A 20,170-nucleotide genomic window follows, 5' to 3' on the forward strand; every position below is an offset into this window, starting at 1 on the left:
AGGTCCCCGTGTGGAGGAACCAGAGGGACAGCAAAGGGGCGGGAGGAGCAGGGGGCGCTGGGGGAGGGGTGCAGGGGGCCCCGCTCGTACGGGAGCCCAGGGCAGGTGCCCAGCGGACCCCAGGCAACCCCCGATGTGTCCGCCAGGTAAATGCTCATTCTTGCTCGCAGCCCCTGCTTGCAGTGGTTTCTTCCTCAGCTGTGGGTAAAGCTCCTCCTCCTCAGCCTTTCCTCCTTCCTGTGTCACTCCAGCTTCTTGGGGACCACCTCCCCATATAACTCACCTGCCTGGTCTCACGTTCTGGGTTCGAGAGAACCCAAGGCAAGATAAGCCCTGAGCAGCGGGGCAGGTAAGGTCATTCAACTTAGGGAAGATACTGTAACCCGAGCCTTGGATTCCTCACCCGGAAAATGGGAAGAGTGCCAATTCCAACCGAAGATGCTCCTGAGGTTGAAACAAAGAATCCCGGTGAATTTAGCATCTGGTGGCCAGGGGCCTGTTTGGGGCAGCTCATCGGCTCAGAGGCAAATCCTGGTCCAGGTTCCAGGGGCAATGGGTGCGCCAGGGACCTCCCTCCGTCCTTCCAATGATGAACTGCCAAAGGTGCGGGGAAGAGGTGTCCCAACTGTGACTGGGCTTGTCCGCTGGGGGGCGGGGGGGGGGCTTGTGAACCCCCTGGGGGGCAGTGGGGCCACACTTTCTTCTTGGGCCCCATGGGACAGAGAGCCAACTCTGTTCTTATAGAAATGTTATGCTATTTTCCTGATAAAGATAATAAACTGCTTGTCATAAGCTAGGTTTCCCCCTGGTTTCTGTTTTTCTTCTCTAATCAAATTACCCCAACTGACACAAATTTAAGCAAATAGCTTCATTTCAGGTCACAGGACCTCATCCTGCAATCAAGGATTTGAATGAAATTCCTGGCAAAATATAGTAATTACAAACACCATGAAAGCTGCCTCGAAACGTCCCAGCCTCCCGCACTAAAAGGCAGTCTGGTTAATTTCCAAATTATATTTGGGCTTAACATGCAAAGGGCTCTTTTTCATTCGGGCAGAGAAAACAGGCCTGAGGATCATTACAATAACCACACAAGACTAGGAATGTAATTATAAAATGAACCATACCCTAGCAGGCAAATCATTTTAATGTGTTTTGAGAATTGAATATTCTGTATGGAATTAAAAACAAAGAAAAAAAATCAACGTGCAGAAAATTAATTAAAAATAGGTAAGACACAGAAAACCTTCGAGTGTCATAAAATTACAAATACGAAAGCAACAAATTAAAACACACGCACACACAATTACAGATTTTGGTAACATTAGTAGCCAGAACATACCCAATGAATTGCTTGATCGTCAAATATCCTACTAATTTTGAAAGGAGGGGGTGGGGGCTGGTGGTGATGACTGACTTCAGTTGACCCCAAAGGATTCGAGTCTTCCTTCCACTGCAAGCAAACCACTTTGAGAAGTGGAGCGCCTTTTCTCAAAGAAAACGGACACAGAAGGTTGATCCCCTCTGCCCCGTTCCACCATCACATTTGTACATTCATTGACCTCTTTTAACTAAGGCAACTGAAAGACAGTTTCTTGAGACCCCAACACACCCTCAGAAGGACAGAACATAAATTCTACTCCTGTTACAAAAGAGCGGAACTCACTTCCAAGCTGAGGGCAGTCATTCTGTAAAGTGCAGGATGGTTCGCTGTTAGAGACTTCGTGTTGAAGACGTCTTTAGGCGGGGTGGACGGGAGCGATGGGGACCCGGGCAAGCCCTGGGTTGAGCAATGACCCGTATGAGAAAGGTGACACGTGGGTCAGTCCTCAGGGATGGTTTCACCTCTGTGCACACCACTGAGGTAGGAGCTTCGGGAGAAATGCAGAATATCTTAAGGGAATGAGAATGTCTTCTTGGCAAATCAGTGCCCTCTTGCTCAGTTGGGGGCCTAAGGCGGTCATAGTCACAGGCCGGGCAGGGCCAGGTGGGCCACGCAGGACCTTACAGAATTCAAGAGTTGTATCAGATCGCAGCCACAGAGGAGAGCAAGATCCAAGACAAAGCCACTGGAGGTGGGCGAGGTCCCAGTGCTGACCCCGGGGCACCTGCTGTCTAGTGCAAGCTCAAGGGGGTGGCGACGGGGGTGGGGCAGGGAGTGGGGGCGACGTGAAGTGGAAAACCCCGGCAGCAACCTACAAAACGGTTATTAGCAAATGGTATCAAAAAGTATCAAAACATTTCAAAAAACTTTAAAAACTGCCAGGCTTGGCAGACGCACAGGGCAGGATCTCCGAGGGCCTGTGGAGCTGCCCTACACTCCAGAGGTTTATTCTGGGGGCCAGGACACGGCCCCCTCCCCGCCCCTCTGAAGACACTCGGAATCCATGGAGAGGCCAAGGATGGAACTGCCCCTCCAGGGGCAGGGCCAGTGGTCTGAGATTCCAGCCGAAAGCTCTGAGAGACAGAAGGCCCGGGAGGTACTCCTTCGGCAGGTGCTGGACTAAGCCACATGCCATGGAGGACCAGGGTAAAGATGAAGCCTGACAACTCTACCAGGGGCTGGGGGTGGGGTTGGGGGATCTTTCACTTTCCACATTGCTGCAAACCACTGAAAGGTCACCTGGCTGAGGGGCCAGGTATTTGGAACCGCAGGTTAACTCACCTGAGCTCACCGAGTGGGATCTTGGAGCTCAGAGGAGGGACTGGGACCCCACTCCCTTTGGCATTTCGGTCTCCACCCAAAACTGAACACCCCTTAGGGTTGGCTTCTGGGGTTTCTACTAAGTCACCATGAGGTCACCTTATCATTAAAGAGCAAGGGGAGGGGCATTCAGAATATAGTTCACACACGAGGTTTTCTGCTCAGATCAAGATCTGAAAGTCCTACCGGGCAGTCTTTCTAAAATGCTAAAACGTTAACACTTAACATCGAAAACGTTAAAAATACCGATTAAGCCGTACGAACACACAAGCTGCTAAGACAACCTCTGCGTATTTAAACAGCAGGAAGACCTCTAAGTAACCAGGACTCTTCCGCCTTCTATCCTCCTCCCTTCGAGCATGACAGTCATGTCTTAAGCAAACAAGGTTCCAACTTGGGTGAGGATCAAACTCAAAACATACACCTGACATGAAGTGAAAACTCTAGTTCTTTAAAAGTGAGAAAAAAACCCAAAAAACCTGAATGAAAGCCCACTATGCTTATCTTGAAAGATCGAAAGAAACGATTCTGGTGTTCTCCAAGTGCTCATGGGCAGCAGGGGTGCTGCTGCCTCTCAAGATGGCGGCCCACAAGAGCCCAACCTTTGTCCCTGCGGTTGGAAACCACACCACTGTGATTCTGCCGCTCAGATGGCCACCTGCAGGAGTGCATCCCCAAGCTGACCGCCCATCTGGGTTAAACAGCATCTTCTCCCATTCTCCGTTGGACGGCACAGCAGGGTGACTGCCATCTTAAAAACATCGGACAGCAGCTACCTGTCATGGGTCCCACCACCGTGCTGCCCGGCGTCTGGGCAGATGCTGCCCACTGGTCGTTGACGCTCCTTTCCCTTGACACCGATAGGCTCAACAACCTTTCTTCACACAGGGAAACCACCACCAATCATGTGAAGCCAGTCCATGAGAAGAAACTGATCAACCTTACCTTTGAAAGAACACTCCCAACCCTAACAATATTGGAATCTTTTAAACCCCGTAAATGAAAAGCCTGCCTTCAGAGTGGCAGGAGTGACACCACGAAGTATGAGGTGCAGGACACTGTACGGACCCACAAGGCACAAGAGAGTTGAGTAGCGACCAGCACTGCACCGTTATCCAGGGACACGTCATGGTAGTCAAAAATAAGAGAGCTGGCTTAAGCTAAAAATTGACGTCTCTCCTCTTCCCAAGGTCAAAGCCATCCTGCTCCCCAAAGCACACATGGAATCTACGTGATCTTCCCCACCTTCCCCTGGACTCTGGTTGAACAACCACCTCTTTATTACTGAGCACAGACCACATGTTCCATGCCTTCCAAAGGGTCCTCTAATAGTAATATCTTCCCTGGAATAGGAAGGGGGTTAGCTATCCCAAAGTTGGCAGAAGTTCTGCAAAACATTTTGTGGAGAGCTGGACAAGGTATGAGACAAAAAAAGGGTTTTGGGCTCAGTGAAGTTTGGAAACACTAGATTGATGGAAAGTTAACAGTTAATGTGGGACTTCCCAGAGACTTTAATACACTGAAGTACTGTGGAGCTCCATGAAGAGTGTACAGTTTTTGGTTTGATTGTTTGCATGCCTTGCAGAACCTCTCAACAGTTTGGAAGCCTCTAGGGACTTCCACATGCACGGAACTAGCCAAGTCAGCAGACCCCTTGCCCCACTAACGACAGAGGGCACCGATTTATGTACTGAAGCTTTCAACGCCCAAGCCACTCAAAATCACAGTAATCCTTTAAGGGAAAGGAAAGGAAGTACAGTAAAGAGATCTTTTTTTTTTTTTTTAAGGAAATAAGTTAACAGAGATTCATAGTCTAATACCAAGGTTAACAATAAATCTTGAGGTGTTCTCATGTCTGCAATCTGATCTTTGTCAAGGCAAAGATCGTGAACGCCTCCCTCGGCAAGCACGCTTCTCTTCCCGTATCCTTGTGTCCACGGCAGCTGGGGCAGGGGTCCCCAGCTCACCTCCGAGGGCACACCGTTAGTGATACCTGCAGGAATCAGCGCGGGGCGGTCACACATCGCAAGAGGAGGTGCTGAACACACATTAATAGCTTATACAGACTGAAGGCACCGAGCCCTGGGAGGCAGTGATTTTGACCCACCGCGCGACGAATGAGGGAACAGCTAGGACTTGTTAAAGAATTTGCCCAGCAGCACAAAACGACTTCGCAGTGGACGGCTGAGTTGGGGAGGGGGTGGGTACCTGACGTCCTCCTTAGGGAGCAAGATGTGCTCGGCTCACTCATGGAGGGGCTGTCGAGGGCTTCTTGGAGCCAAGCCAGAGAAAACAATGGCAAATTCTAGGATGGCCACTTTTTCTTTCCTGAGAAATGAACAGATTTTGGGGGCTCAGTATGTCAGTAACATAAGAAAACAGTGGGTTCAGGAAAAAAAAAGCACACATTACAGAAAAATGTTTGTTAAGAGTTTCATGCCTTTTTTTTTTTTTAAGTTTCTTGATTACCTGGACCCTTTTAGAATTCAGGAAGATTACCCATCAGGAAAACGGGACTACTCAGAAACAACAGTCACCAGATCAGGAAATCCTGGTGGGAACATCTCCCTGATGAGAAGTCCCAGGTCTTGCCCTGTGGGGGGGCTCGGAGTCCCCACTCATAAACATGAACGCACTTGACGTTGCCCATGATGGCCAAATGTGGACAGTGCTCAGTCATTCCGGAAATTGGTTAGTTTCCAGGCACCCCCCTCTGCCCCTACATGGATAATTCTGAGGTGGGGCCCAGGAATCCAAGAGCTCAGCCAAGCTGAGAGAGGCATGGACTGGGGGATCCCAACTGTCCCCACCACGGCCCCTAGTTTCGCTCACAAAAATTTCTGCATAAGCCCTGCCCTAGGTACTTGAGGGGGGGCAGTGAGGTGGCATCCTCGGGGAGACTCAGAACAAGGGAAGAAGCCCTGCACAGAGATGAGGGGCTATTTTCTGCCTGGACCCGGGTTTAATTATTCAAGCAAAATAATATGTAAAATTATATAGAATATTTAATCGGTTACTGTGATATCATAGAAATACCAAGAATCATAAAAGTAAAAAAAGCTGCTAAGAAGTATATCATGGTTCCAGGATGCTACGAAGTTGTTGCTGGTCTAGACGCTCTGGCAGGTGGTGGCGGGGACCTGGTCCCCGCCAGGCGCAGGCAGGGGGGGTGAGGGTGGGGGTGGGGAGGGGGGTGTGGGGGCGTCACTGGCCCCGGTCCTGGTGCCTCTTGCCCTTGCCCTTCTTCTTCTTGTCCTCCAGCCGCGGCTTCAGGGCGCACACGCAGGCGGACACGCCGGCGATGGCCTTGGGCAGGTCGGGGCCCTTGCTCCACTTGTCCTTGTCGCGGTCGTACACCTGCACCGTCTTGGAGAAGGCCGTGCTCTCCCAGCTGTAGCCGCCCAGGATGTAGATGCGGCCCTCCCACACGGCCACCCCCGACTCACTGTTGGCGTGCAGCAGGGGCGCCACGCGGGTCCACTGGTTGCACTGCGGGCTGTAGGCCTCGACGCCCAGCACGTCGAAGCGCTCCATGGACTCGATGCTGTCGTCGCTGCCGCCGATGCAGTAGATGCTGTCCCCCAGGCTACACATGCTGTGCCAGCCGCGCGCCGTGCTCATGGGCCGCCGCTCCTCCCACACGTCCGTCCGGTGGTCGTAGCACAGCAGGTTCTTGCGGTAGGGGCCGATCTGGTAGTCGTGGCCCCCCGAGATGTACACGAAATCTTTGTAGATGGTGCCCGCGTGGCCGTAGGTGAACCTGCGGGGAGACGGGGTGGGGACAGACAGAGGCAGAGAGGAGGCTCAGGGCCGTGCCCGGGGTGGGACCTCCTGGCGCCGGGCCTGCGCTCTCTTCCTCTGAGTAAGGGGGGGGGGCAACCCGCTCTCTGGGAAGACGGGGGGCAGTGGGGACCTGAGGGGACTATGCAGGGAGCAGGCACGCCACGCACGCTTTGCAGACACTGGACAAGGTCACGGGACAAGACGTGCCAGAGCCGGACGGGGAAACAGACGTGCGGCTCGGCATCATGCCACCTGGGCTCTGCCCCGCGCTCCGTTTCCCCCGCTCGGGAGTGGGGACAGTTACGAGGCTGACCCTTCCTGGAGGAGCTGAAAACAACGAGGCTGTGCAATCGAGGCACAGAGAGGCAGCTGATCAAACTATACCGCAAACGGGAACCAAACTAAGTACAATTCAACTCTGCGACATTCTGGAAAAGACCAGAGGGACAGTGAAATATCCGAGGGGCTCGCGGTAAGGGTGGGACGAATGGGTGGCGCACAAGAGAGCCTCAGGGTCGTGAACCTCCTCTGTGCGACGCTGGGGACACGCGTCCCCGCACTTTTGTCCCGAGCCACAGAACATACAACACAGACAGCGAGCCCTCACTCGGGGCGACCCCCCTTCAGGTGCTGCAGCCACTTGGGCTGTTAACAGGTCGCTGCTCGCGACTTCAAGAGGTTACCAACGGGGAAAGATGCTCTGCGGGGAAGGTCTATGGAACAATCTGGACCTTCTGCTCAGTTTTTAATTTTCTCTAAAAAGTGCAGTGGACATAAAAACGAGGAGAAAAGAACAGAACCCAAGTGCAAACACAGGTGACAGGAGAAGGGGAGGTGATTCAGGGGAGTGGCTGCACAGGGCAGGCCGGGGGCGGCGGGAGGGGAGCGTCTGGGAGGGCAGCCCGGGGCGGCTCTCGGGCTGGGCTGCGGGTTCATGGAGGTCCCGTTACACGCACACACCAATGACCACAGCGTCATGGGCTATGTTGACTCCAACCCCGTGCAGCTCAGGCCCATTTAGAAAGAAAAAACCAGGGTTGTTGTAGCGTTGAGGTACGTAAGTCACCCCAGCTGGCCCAGAGAAAGTGACGGCAGCAGATGCCCTTAGGACTACCGCGAAGCCTCACTTCTCCATCTGTGAAGTGGGATGGTGAAACAACAGTACCTAAACCTAGGGAGACCAGAGGTCTTGGTTTACCTACGACACCGTCGGTATTTACACTGTTAACCTCCCCAGTTCACTGCCATCCTGGTTTGGATGACAAATTATGTGGGCTCCTACCTCCACCCCACCAGGTCACTGTGGGGCTCAGGGGACTCGTCACTTAAAGCACCTGGCCCAAGAGATGGCATGTGCTAATCAGGAGCCACTATCCCAATTGTCTGAGGTGTTACTCCATCGCCTTTTTGGAACCTCTACACGAAGGTGGTAGCAACTAGAGACTGCAGGACTGGGATTCACAACCTGCGTCTTATGCCACGCGTGCTTCTAGCTCCCGGGGAGCCGTGCAAGACAGCTGCCCATGCCCCACGGCAAGACTGTTCACAAAGCGTGCTTGCAGGTTCAACTCTAAGGAGCTGGTAAAATCGGTGGCAAATACCTTCTGCTAGATCTGCGATGATGACCAGTGCTCCTAAGTGCAGACCTCGATGCGGAGCGCCTGAGGAGGAGCGAGGGCCCCGGGCGCTCCCCGGGTACGGGATGCTGTGTGTTGGGGGGTGGGGCCTCTAAGGAACATCTCGCCCTGACAGCCCTATGGGGCAGGTGTTATCACGGCCACTGGGTCCACCTTCCCTTCCCTTACAGATGGAGTGAGAGCGGGGTGAAGACTCTGGCTCTTGTCACAGATCTGTCACCTCTTGGAACAACCCAAGCCCACACTCAGGGACATTCCTAGGGAAAGCTCTTGCTATCTGAACTTAATACTCTCTCCCTGAAACTCCGAACAGACTCGGAAACTGAGGGAGATCTGCCTGATTGGCAGAGCTGACACGTGCACCCAGACAGTCTGAAACCAGAGCCCTGACTGGTCACCACCACGCCCTCTGCCCCCATGGTCTGCCCACGGTTATTTACAAGCCAGGAGATTTTTTTCCTGGAATTGAAGGTCAAAATATCTAGAAAATAAGGTGGACAAAGCCATCACGTTTGCGGAGTCCGCCACAGAGCCCCCCATCACCTTGGCAAGCCGGCCACGTAGGACCAGGAGTCGGTCTTGGGGCTGTAAGTCTCCACCGAGGAAAGAGCTCCATTCTCGTTCCGGCCGCCGACGGCCACCAGCATGTCTTCAATGGAGGCCAGGTAGAAATCCACGCGGCGCTGGTTCATGGAGGCTACCTGTGGAGGCGGGACACCTGTACCTTCCCTTGCCCACACCTGGACCACGTCAACATCGAGCACTGAGTTCCCGAATGGGTTCTATGGAACACATAGCCCAGGAAGGTCAAGTGGGGGCCAAGCGTGTTTGGGAGAAGGAAGTCGAACTTGAAGAAAAGGGGGCTCTTGAGAGGGACTTCTCAGAGCTCCCAGGACCCTGGAGGCAAGTCCCCGAGAAGGGGATGGAGAACACAGCTCCCCTAACTTGTTTGGCCATGTGGCTGACCTCGTGGGCTCGAGTTCCACAGAACATACAGTTCAGAAACCGGTTTCGTGGTGTCCCGGAATAAAAATTCATCTTTCCTTTTGCTCCTCCCCACATGAGATACTTTTAAAATTAATGCTGATTGTTATGTGCTAAGAGCAATCAACAGGAAACTTAAAGCAAAAGACCGCAATTTTTTTTGTTTGTTTAAATAATTCAGGTAGAACAGAGAAACGAACACAGTCCCGGAGGAGACCACACCTTCAGGCTGCCACCACTACAATGCTTTTGAGGATGGGCTCCAAAGCTGGGAGCCACTTTCTAGTGGCAGGACATAGACTTTGGAGGAGAGTTTTTAGGGTTTTTTTTGTTTTTTGGTTTTTTTTTTCAGAATAAAACAGAAAGGTCATTGGAGTCCATTCTGTTTTGTGCCCAGGAAAAAACCCCATCAAGTTAAGTAAAAACACTGAGGTGTGAGGTGGCGCCTGGGTGGCTCAGTCGTTAAGCGTCTGCCTTCGGCTCAGGTCATGATCCCAGGGTCCTGGGATCGAGCCCCGCATCGGGCTCCCTGCTCAGCAGGAAGCCTGCTTCTCCCTCTCCCACTCCCCCTGCTTGTGTTCTCTCTCTTGCTGTTTATCTCTGTCAAATAAATAAACAAAATCTTTAAAAAAAAAAACAAAAAACACTGAGGTGTGAGTATAAAGACAGGCTGATTTTCTAGGGTGGTGGCCTGGGGAGGTGTTCACGAGAGAAGGGTCCACCTTCCCTGTGCCAGGCGTTTGCCAACCGCCCTGAGCAACATACAGCCTCTGATCGTAGAATGACAATGCCCTCCCACCCCGTTTCCAGAGGCAGAAGCTGAAATTCGGAGGGCAAGGCCCAGTCTGAAATCCACAGCTATGACTTAGCCAACTTGGGGTGTGAACTCAGGTCTGATGCCAAGACCCACACCTGCCAGAATTCACCACACCTGCCAGCAGGTGTGAGGCTCGGTGGCCTCCCTCCACGAGCTCCAAACCCTTCCCAAAGAGGGAGCTGCAGGGAGACTCTGAGACAGGGGAACGGGGTTTGAACTCTGGGTCCAATCTCGAGACCGGCACTATCCAGCACAGCAGCCTCTAGCCTCCCGTGGGCCTTTCTGCTTAGACGTAAATCAGTTAAAATAAAATAAAATAGAGAATTCAGTGTTTCAGTCCCACTGGCCACATTTTGAGGGCTCAATCGCCACGTGTGGCCGGTGCCTCGGGTATCGGCCAGCACGGGTGTGGAGCGTTTGTAGCGCCGCAGAACGTTCTACCAGCGAGCAAGCACCGCTCCGGACAATGACCTGGCCTGCACACGGAGGCCAGTCGGCCCTCACGCGCCCCGTGCAGGGTGCGGGCGCCGGGGAGCGTGGGAATCACGGGGCTCGTCACTTTATCGTCACGCCTCGTTCAGAAGCGGGACGGTGGCCAAGGCCCGAGAGGAGGGGGGGGCAGTCAAGGCTAGGTTAAGCGACCAAAAAGCCGTCAAGAGTAAAGAAATAATCTGGCTTTAATCTCACCTTGATCCACTGTTTACAGCGGGGGTCATACCTATAAAGAAGATTGGACGCCGCATCCCCTCCATTGTCCCGGGAGAAGCTGCCGCCGGCGATGAAGATGAACCCCCCCAGCACGGCGACACAGTGGTGGCTCCGCCGGGCCGGCAGGGGCGTCTCCTTGACCCACTGCTCGCTCTTGGCGTCCAGGTAGCAGGTGTCGTCGCTGAGCTCCAGACACCGCTCGGAGACCTCGCCGCCCACGAAGAGCAGGCGCTCCTCGTTGGTGCGGAGCGCCGTGCGCTTCGTCTGCATGACCGGCTGGGCCGCCAGGTTGTTGTGGTAGCGCACCGCCTCCTCGATGAAGCCCTCGCAGTTGGCCTCCCGCGGCAGCAGCGAGCACACGGCCGGCTTGACGCGGTGCAGCAGGTCGTTCTTGGGGATGAGCGGGAAGTGGATGTTCTCCAGCACCTGGTAGGCGTGGGCCTCGCGCTCGGGCTGCTGCGTGAGCCACTGCAGGGCGGCCTGCAGCAGGTCGTGCTCGCACTCCCGCTGCACCTCGCTGCTGCTCAGGTAGACGCACAGCTTCTGCATGGACACGTTCTGCAGGAAGTCGGGCGTGAAGGACAGCGTGCCGAAGCGGCTCAGGATGAAGCCGTCGATGAAGGCGTCGAGCCGCTTGAGGCTGTAGATGGAGGCCAGCTCCTGCAGGTACAAGTAGTTGTCCTCGCTCACCTCCTGCTCCAGGTACTCACAGCAGAAGTCCACCGCCGTCCAGATCTGCAGCAGGTGGGCCGTCTCCAGGATGTAGTCGATGTTGCCGCCGTCCAGGGCCAGCTCCCCGCCGTACAGGAAGTCCACCACGGCCTTGAGCCCGACAGAGGAGGCGCCGACCAGCTCCACCTCCTTCTGGAAGGCCTCGCGCATGCCGATGGTGAACATGGAGTTGAAGTAGTCGCTGCACACGGCCAGCAGGTTGCGGTGGGCCGGCACGCGCTGCTCGTCCGCCACCAGGACGACATCGCAGAAGAGCCCGCGCAGACGCTGCTCGTTCAGCCGCTGCAGCACCGTGCTCGAGTGGTCGGCCCAGCGGTACACCTGCGGCGGCAGAGAGCTCGGCTCAGGGGTCGGCTCCCAGGGGGAGCACGCCAAGCCCCTCCCCGCCCCGCTCCCTGCTGCAGGGCCCTGGGGTCAGTTTTCCTCATCTGGGAAATGGGCATGATAACCACATTCTGTCTCCTGAACTCCCCATGCCTCATCCTAAACGCCCTCATCCTCACTCGTGAGACCAGGAAAAGCGGGCTGAGAGGCAGCTTGTGGCTTTCCTGAGATCACACAGCTAGTGAGCAGCAGAGCTGGAATTCAAACCCAGATTCTGTCCGAGTGTTGACACGGCCAGCACTTACAGTACAATGAAAGAGAAGGGGGAACAGGAGATCAGAGAGTCTGCAGGAAGTAAGGGTGTTTCTGTGTGTGTGTGGGGGGGTGTGTGTGTGTCTTGTAGCTTTCCTTCTTCCTTTTTAAATGCAAGTCCTAAAGGGGCGCCTAGCTGGCTCAGTTGGAAGAGCAGGAGACTCCTGATCTCAGGGTTGTGAGTTCGAACCCCACGTTGGGTGTAGATTACTTAAAAATAAAATCTTAAAAAAAAAAAAAGTGACGGGGCGCCTGGGTGGCTCAGTCGTTAAGCGTCTGCCTTCGGCTCAGGTCATGATCTCAGGGTCCTGGGATTGAGCCCCGCATCGGGCTCCCTGCTCAGCGGGAAGCCTGCTTCTCCCTCTCCCACTCCCCCTGCTTGTGTTCCCTCTCTCACTGTGTCTCTGTCAAATAAATAAATAAAATCTTAAAAAAAAAAAAAGTGATACATCAATCGCAGTTTCTAAAAACTAACTTAGCATTTTCCCTTCCTTCCTATTTTCTTTCTTTATATATACAATTCTTAAAATCTTACTTTTTCTTTCTCTCTCTTGTCCTTCCTCTCTTCTTTCTAAATAGAATTCCTGGAACTTTTCTTTCTTCTCTCCCTGCCCCTTCTTTCTTTCTTCCTGTGGGTCATGAGCAAATAGCTCTAAAAACTGCTGTCCTTTAAGGAGAGCATAATAACGTAATGAACACTGGGTATTATATAAGACTCTGAAACCAATAATACATGTTAATTAAAAAAAAGAAGAAGAAGGAGAAGAAGAAGAAACCTGCTGTCCTATTAGGACGGTGAAGTTGCTCAAATGTAGCCTAGTCAACACTCGGACAGAATCTGGGTTTGAATTCCAGCTCTGCTGCTCACTAGCTGTGTGATCTCAGGAAAGCCACAAGCCGCCTCTCAGCCCCCTTTGCCTGGTCTCACGAGTGAGGATGAGGGCGTTTAGGATGAGGCATGGGGAATTCAGGAGACAGAACGTAGTTATCATGCCCATTTCCCAGATGAGGAAAACTGAGGTTTGGAGAGACGAGGAAACTTGCCCAAAGTCCCACAGTGACTGAGTGGCAGGGCTGGGATTTGAAGCTAGGTCTGATTCCAGAGCCCAAACTTTTCATCGCCATACAGCATCGCAATTAACAAAATAATGAAAAAATATGAACAGTTAAAATGGATTAATTCAATCAATTCAGGTTGGGAGACACTGACTGAGTGCTGTAGGCCTGCCATGTGCTTTGGAGGATACAAAGATCTGTCAGACCAAGACAGCAGCTCTTCCATCCTTAGAAGACCGATTAGGCTCCAGGCATTCAGGATCTGCATGCTGCTTGATTTGTTTACCTCGGAAACACCACAAAATTCAGCACAGGGAGACGGAGGCTGTCCAAACACATCTGCGAGGCTGCTGGCCTATTTGAGGGTGTTTGAGGAAAGGGGCTAGCTAGGCTCTAAGGCTGCAAGGGGAAGTGGTGGGGCGAGGGGTGACGGGCTGAGGTCACCTCTCAAGCCATGCCCTACTGCATGGGTCTCATCTCCTTCTCCGCTTCCTGCCTCCAACGCATTTGTGATTGTGGTACTTTACTTCCCTCCGGTCCCTCCTGGTCCAGACACTTCCCACATCAATCACCCCATCTAGACCACAGGTGCAGGCCACGTTCTCACACTCCGCTGAGGACACCAGACAGATATTGCCCAAAGCTTCCAAGTGTGCCAAGCGCCAGGCTCTGCGGCTGTCACGGTACCGGACGGTTCCTCCGAGGTCCCGTACACCGTCTCTCGGTCTATTCTGGTTACTGGCAGAGAGAGCCAGGCTGGCCTGGTATGGGCTTCTAATGAAGCAGAAATGGCCGGGGCTCCAACGCACCCTGGCTTGGGGCCCCTCTTGGGCGTGGACTACAGGAAGGAAGTATAAAAGCACCAGGGCAGTGCAGGCTATCTCGTGACAGCAAAGGCTCAGAATCCTGAGAAGTGAGGGGCATCGAGTGGGCAGGCTGCCCAACCTGGCCCCCCATTTGTCTCTAAGCTGGTGGGGATGTGGCACCACCACACTTAAATGGGTGTATACAGGACCCCCATCTGCAGTGCAAGAAGAGAAAGAGCCCTCCAGGGGGCGGGGTGGGGAGGGAGGGACAGCCCCAGATGACAGCTGCTGAGGGGACCATCTGCTCCAGTGAGCTGGGGCAGGGAGAAGAGCAGCCACTCTTTCTAAAACTGGGTCTCCGTGCTAAGTAGGCACGTTTCATTCTTCACCTGGGTCTCAACTACAACCCCCTGTTTCTGGTTATTTTCGTGTAGCTGCAGAGATGAACACTTTCAAAAAACAAAAAAAAAATCCAGAACAACGTGACTTCCCAATTTTAAAGGGACATGAGTAACAGTCTCAAGGCATTTCCTATAATTTGGAAGGCCCAACCCCTACATTCTTTGATGGTATTAACCCTATTCATTCCTTTATTTCCTTGCCTTCATCAGAGGCAAGGCAAGGTGGGTGAAGGAACACAGCCACTCAGCAGCTAACCTAGCCAGAATGCAGCAGGTATAGGGTATTTCATATTAAAAAAAAAAAAAAAAATCACCATCGAAACGGATGAAGACATTTCAGAGCAGATAAATGAACAGTGGCCGTCACACTAGGTAAGACTCTAGCGCACTGGGAAGGAACCACCTCCCACTACACAGCAACCAGGATGAACCTCAGAAGCATACTAACCCGTGAAAGGAGCCAGGCACACGGGTGTACCTACCCCCTGGTCCCATTCACAGTAAGTTCAAGGGCAGACAAAATGCCAGTCCTGGAAGCTGGAGACTGGGACGGGAGGGTCTGCTAACATTCTTTTGTAATCCGGGTGCTGGCTACAGAGATGTGTTTAATATCTAGAAAACTGAAGATACACTTACCATTTGGGTTCTTTCTTTAATACAAAAAATTAGAAACATAAACAATCTAACCAAGGGATAGGTTCAGACAGAAACAAACTCAGGATGTGGCTTTAAGGGACAAAGATTTCTAGCACTATCACACTGAGAAAGCTACACTGTCTCTGCAGCCAGGGTCCGAAACAAAGCCTCTTTGAGACAGCCGCGAGACCTCTCTGGGTTTTCACAGCAGATAAAGCCAGGCTTGGCAAGCGCCTTCTCGGGAACTCAGATGGAAACAGGAGCCCGTTTCTCTGGAGAACCAACCTCTCCTGAAAATTACACCCCATTTTCCTATCATGCACATCTGCAGAACCTCTGTCCCTCTTTTTTCCCTTCAAATCTACAGGCTGCTCACAACTCCCTTTATCTAAAGTGCTATTCCTTAATCTTTTTTTTTCAATCTTCTTGTAAGATATTTTTTTCCTAACAGTTCCCGTGAAATTTTAAGACCACACATATTCTGCATTATCTGAGCACAAACCATATGTATAGCTGTGCTCTAATCACAAAAAAAAAAAACAAACCAGTAGAATTCTTTCTGCATCCCCAAGAACCAATTCTGCCCCCTTGGGAGTAATATTGGTTCCGTTGAAAATGCATGATCTAGGGGCGCCTGGGTGGCTCAGCTGGTTAAGCAATGTCTTCAGCTTAGGTCATGATCCCAAGGTCCTGGGATCGAGCCCCGCATTGGGCTCCCTGCTCAGTGGGAACCTGCTTCTCCCTCTCCTGCTCCCCTGCTTGTGCTCTCTCTCTGTACCAAATAAATAAATAAAATCTTTAAAAAAAAAAAAAAAGAAAAAAAGAAAATGCATGATCTAAGGTAATCATAAAATTTATTAATCTCTAAAAGAGCCACTTTTAAAGAAAAGAGGGTGTTATTAATATTTATAGAGGAACAGGTGTAAAGAGAGACTGCTCTGCAAATCGGTCCCCCAATCCTTATTTCTCCAGTAGCTTGGGGGACAGGGGCTGCTCCAAGTCCTCTGAAGAGTCTGCTAAAGGTATAGATTCCCAGGTCCTGCTCTCAGATTTTAATTTAGCCCCTCTGGGGTGGGGCAGGGCATATGCGTTTCTAATTAGGTACCTTCGCCTGGGGTAATGCTGATGTGACACAGTTTGGTAGCCTGGCCCTGGGGAACCCACTCTCACTTGCTCCTAGGGTCCCAGTAAGTCACGACTCGGGGGAGAGTCTGGGTCCTTAACAGCCAGGGATGCAAAATCCCATGGCTTTTCTTTCGCCTCATCTACCCCTTCAGGTTGAGGCGAAGAACAAATGGGTCGAGGTGTATCTCTGATGTCTCCCCCCGCCCCCCACTCCTCTGAGTTTAGGACGTTTTCCATCCCCTGCGCGTGCTACCTCTCTATTCATCATTAAGGAGATTACCCCCACCACCAAGAACAGAAAGTCAGTCTGCACATTAGGAAGGAACCCATCAGAAAAACACCACCCCTCTGAGGCAACCTGCACAGCTGGCGAGCGACTACTCACAGACCTTTGAGGATTCGCTGATCTTGTACGGCCGTGACACTCGCGTCTGCCGGCTTCCCTCCATCATAAAAGAGACCGCAGCCCTAGAACGAGAACAGGACCTCTGAGCTGCGATACTAAACCCTAGGCCGTCTCTCTCTGCCAAATAAATAAAATCTTTAAAAAAATACACCCTAGGCCGTTGATTAATCGCAGCTCTGCCGGCAGACATTGATGACAACCGGGGTCCAGTCACACGGAGGAAAGAGGGAGAGAAGACCGTATGTTATCAAGAACGCTCGTACGCGGAGATGAAAAAAATCAGGTTAGAATCCAAATCAGATGGGACATCTAACGTTGTTCATTTATTCACTAAAACCTGACACCGTGTGTTTTAGGCCACCTCCTACAAATATCTACCTTTTGATGCTTGATCCCAAGGAGGGCTTCTCCTTCTTTGAAGGCTTTGGCTGGATCAAAATTATAATGACAACAGTTATCATTTCAAAGCCCAGACTGTGACCCAGGAACCAGGCTAAGGGATGTACGCATGCAATCTCATTTGAGCCCAACTACTCAGCCGGGCTGTCACATCCCGTTTTACAGATGAGGACACTGGGCTCCAGGTCATAAAGCTCGTAAACGGCTGGGACTCAAACCTAAGCCTGTCCAGCTTCAAAGTGGGCAGTCATGGACCCTTCACCAGGAAGCTCTGCTGAATGTGGCCCAGTGTTTGAGAGTATCTTACTTTAAAAATATCATGATGAGGGCGCCTGGGTGGCTCAGTTGGTTAAGCGACTGCCTTCGGCTCAGGTCATGATCCTGGAGTCCCTGGATTGAGTCCCGCATCGGGCTCCCTGCTCGGGGGGGAGCCTGCTTCTCCCTCTGACCCTCCCCCCTCTCATGTGCTCTCTCTCTCTCGTTCTCTCTGTCTCAAATAAATAAAATCTTTAAAAAATAAAAAATAAAAAAATACCATGCTGAAGGCCAGGATGTGATGCAGTGACGATAGACACATATGAAATACAGTCACATTCTAGACACAAGTGCTTTCCTTCAAGTGTGTTCCTAGGTCTTCACTGATTTAATCCCCAGAAAACCCCCAGAGGCCAGCACTATTATTCTCCTCAATTTATGGAGGAGAAAGCTGATAGTGATATGGTCACTTGCCCAGTGTCACACGGTCAGGAAGGAGCGACAGATGTGGGAATGCAACCCAGGGAGGCTTCCTTGCTCTCAACCCCTAAGCTACCCTGCCTGGCTATTTAAAAAAAAAAAAAAAAGCCTACAAGCAGAGTGCCCTGCCTAAATCATCCAGTATAAAACTGAACATTTATGTTCACCTCTCTAGACCTCATCATCACCCCTATGGGATGCGCTGGTGTATCAGACAATGTGAAAGTTTCTTCCAGCTTTGAAATGCCAACTACCTCACTAATAGCAGCACAGAGCCAGGCTTTGGGGGGTTTGGGGGGATAGGAGCACAAAGGAAGGACTACCCTAGCTACATGGGCACAAGTCACATACTGGGTTTAAGGAGGAATTTTTTCCTCTGCTCTCTGAGTTGAGGAGTCCATTTGTTACCTACTGAACAAACAGCCCAGGCTAATAACAAACAATGTCACAAGAAGCAAGCACTGTGTCAAGATAATGGGGGTCACACCGAGGGAGGGGGTCCAGCATTCCCACGGGAGTAACTTGGGGCACAATCCATCCTGTCCAGCTCCCTGGGGAAAGGAAAGGACAACTAGATTTTTGACAAACTAGCAACTTTGTGACAAAGGCCAGCTGTACCCACCCCTGTCCCTTCTGACTGCCTGGGGGCCGCTAGAGGGTTCAAGAGGGAAAGGTAGGAAACCAATATTCATGCAGTGCTTGCTGGCTGTTCTACCTTCACCCTGAGACAGGTGCCCGATCATCCCTGACGCCCAGGCTCAGGTGGTAGAGAGGCCTGCCCAAGGTCACAGCCCAGAAAGCAGCAGGTCCCGCTCTCTCTCCACCACCCCTGCCGCCAGCCTGGGCTCGGGTCTGCTCTCAGCGCTGAAAGCTTTCGTTTCTAGGCCAAGATTTCTTGAGAGAGTTTCCCCTGGTGGAGGCTCCCTTTTGTCTCGGGGCAAGTGGTCTGGGGCCAATGTGTGTGGGAGCGTTGGGTGTCAGCCGCCTCCTGGGCTTCCCGGAGGCAGATGAAGGGGTCAAGGCCATCCCCAGGGGCAGGGGCGATCCCCAGTTCCGCGTTAAAAGGTCTTTTAGTAAACATGGGAACAGAGGCGACGTCCGGACGGAGGGTCCCCAGGGAGCCTGCTCTCCGAGCTGCTTCCCGGTTTCTACCCTGAACCTGGCCGACCTCAGCGATCGGGAAATGGACTCGGACGCCCGCCGCAACTCACCAGCTCCGGGTCTCGCGGCCGCCGCGGTCGCTCGCCCGCACCCGCACCCCGCGGCCGAACTGCCGGCACAACGGCCGCCGGGCAGGCTCGAGCCGGCAGCGAGGAGGCGGAGGGAGGCGGAGTCGGATCGCGGCCGGGCCCGCGCCCGCGGCGGGACGCGAGGACACTCACCTGGGCCGCGCGCGCCAGGCCGCGCAGGCCGCACCTGTCTCACCTGCGGTTCTCCCTCCGCCGCGCCCCCCAGCACCCAGGGCCGCGGGGAGGGAAAGGGGGCGGCGCGGCCGGGGGTCACCGCTCGCTCGGGTGGGCGCCCCCCCTCCGCCCGGCCCCCCGACCCCCCGACGGCGCGCGCGGAGGCCCACCTGGAGGGCGCGCTACGGCAGCGGCGCGGGGACCCCCGGCGGTGGCGGGACCGGGCGGGCGCGGCGGCGGGGCCGGGTCGCCGGAGCCCCGGGTCCGTCCGGCTGCGCAGCCATGGCTCCGCCAGGAAGTGCGAAGCCGAGGGCGGAGGCGGCGCGCGCGGCCAATGGCGGCGGCCGCGAGGAGGTGGGCTCAGGCGGCGCCGAGGCGGGGCCTGCGCCCGGGAGGGGGGGCCTGCGCCCGGGGTGGGGGGCGGCGCGCAGGGGGAGGGGGCGGCGTGCGGGGCCGGGGGAGGGGGCGGCGCGAGGGGGAGGGGCAGTGCGTGGGGTCCTGCCGGGGAGGGGGTTGCGGCGCGCGGGGAGAAGGGGGAGCGCGCGGGGCCGAAGGAGGGGGTGGCGCGCGGGGCCGGGGGGAGGGGTGGTGCGTGGGGGCTGGGGGGACGGGGTCAGCGCGCGGGGTCGTGGGGGGGGCGCCCACGTCCGCCACAGACCCCCGTCGCCCAACTCTCCCGCGTGCGCGGGGGCCCCGGCCTCGCACCTGGAAACGCCCGCTGGGGTCCGCCACCGTCCCTGGCACAGCCCTTAGGTACCGACCCGAGTACTGCCAGGGGTCATCGCGGCAGCCTCCTGGCTCCCTCACTTCCTTCCAAGTCTTAGCTCATCAGTACGCTGCGCTCACCCTAAGGTGAGGCCTCCGCTGGCCCCTCTGGGTAAGGACAGCCCCCCACGCCCCCACCCCCCGCTCTGGCCACTTCCAGCTTTGCGCTTCACTTAGCTCTTAGCACCGTCGAATATTACAAATCACTTTCTTACTCATTTGGCTTATTGTCTCTCTTCCCCACTAGAAACAGTTCCAGGAAACAGTTTACTGTTGGTTTTATTCCTGGCTGGGCCCCCAGGACTAGTACACAGTAGGTGCTCAGTAATCAGTAAATATTTGTGGAACGAATGAATTTAAGCATCACCCACCAATCTATGAATTGTCAAACTTATGTCATGCTACAGCATGGATGAACCTGGAAAGCATTAGGCTCA

The 20,170-nt window shown here is 53.8% G+C and overlaps 1 protein-coding gene and 1 non-coding gene across 3 annotated transcripts; one reads left to right on the plus strand and one right to left on the minus strand.

The window, feature by feature from the left end:
- Positions 1-1,104: 1,104 nt before the first annotated feature.
- On the minus strand, positions 1,105-19,301 carry KLHL36 (kelch like family member 36). Of its 2 annotated transcripts, XM_078062952.1 has the most exons (6): positions 19,139-19,301; positions 16,415-16,493; positions 10,613-11,686; positions 8,668-8,825; positions 6,151-6,464; positions 1,105-5,032 (listed from the first exon to the last, which is right to left on the minus strand). In XM_078062952.1, exons 2-6 carry the CDS (start codon positions 16,475-16,477, stop codon positions 5,010-5,012), a joined length of 1,632 nt encoding a protein of 543 aa, XP_077919078.1. In that variant the 5' UTR covers positions 16,478-16,493; positions 19,139-19,301; the 3' UTR covers positions 1,105-5,009. The 2 variants fall into 2 exon arrangements, with proteins under 2 accessions (XP_077919078.1, XP_035960762.1); XM_036104869.2 differs by having other exon boundaries at positions 1,105-6,464.
- TRNAR-CCU (transfer RNA arginine (anticodon CCU)) lies at positions 12,132-12,204 on the plus strand. The gene has a single exon. It is a non-coding gene; the product is annotated as a tRNA-Arg (tRNA).
- Positions 19,302-20,170: the final 869 nt, after the last annotated feature.

The sequence above is a fragment of the Halichoerus grypus genome, chromosome 15, assembly GCF_964656455.1.
Source record: "Halichoerus grypus chromosome 15, mHalGry1.hap1.1, whole genome shotgun sequence".
Classification (NCBI taxonomy): domain Eukaryota; kingdom Metazoa; phylum Chordata; class Mammalia; order Carnivora; family Phocidae; genus Halichoerus; species Halichoerus grypus.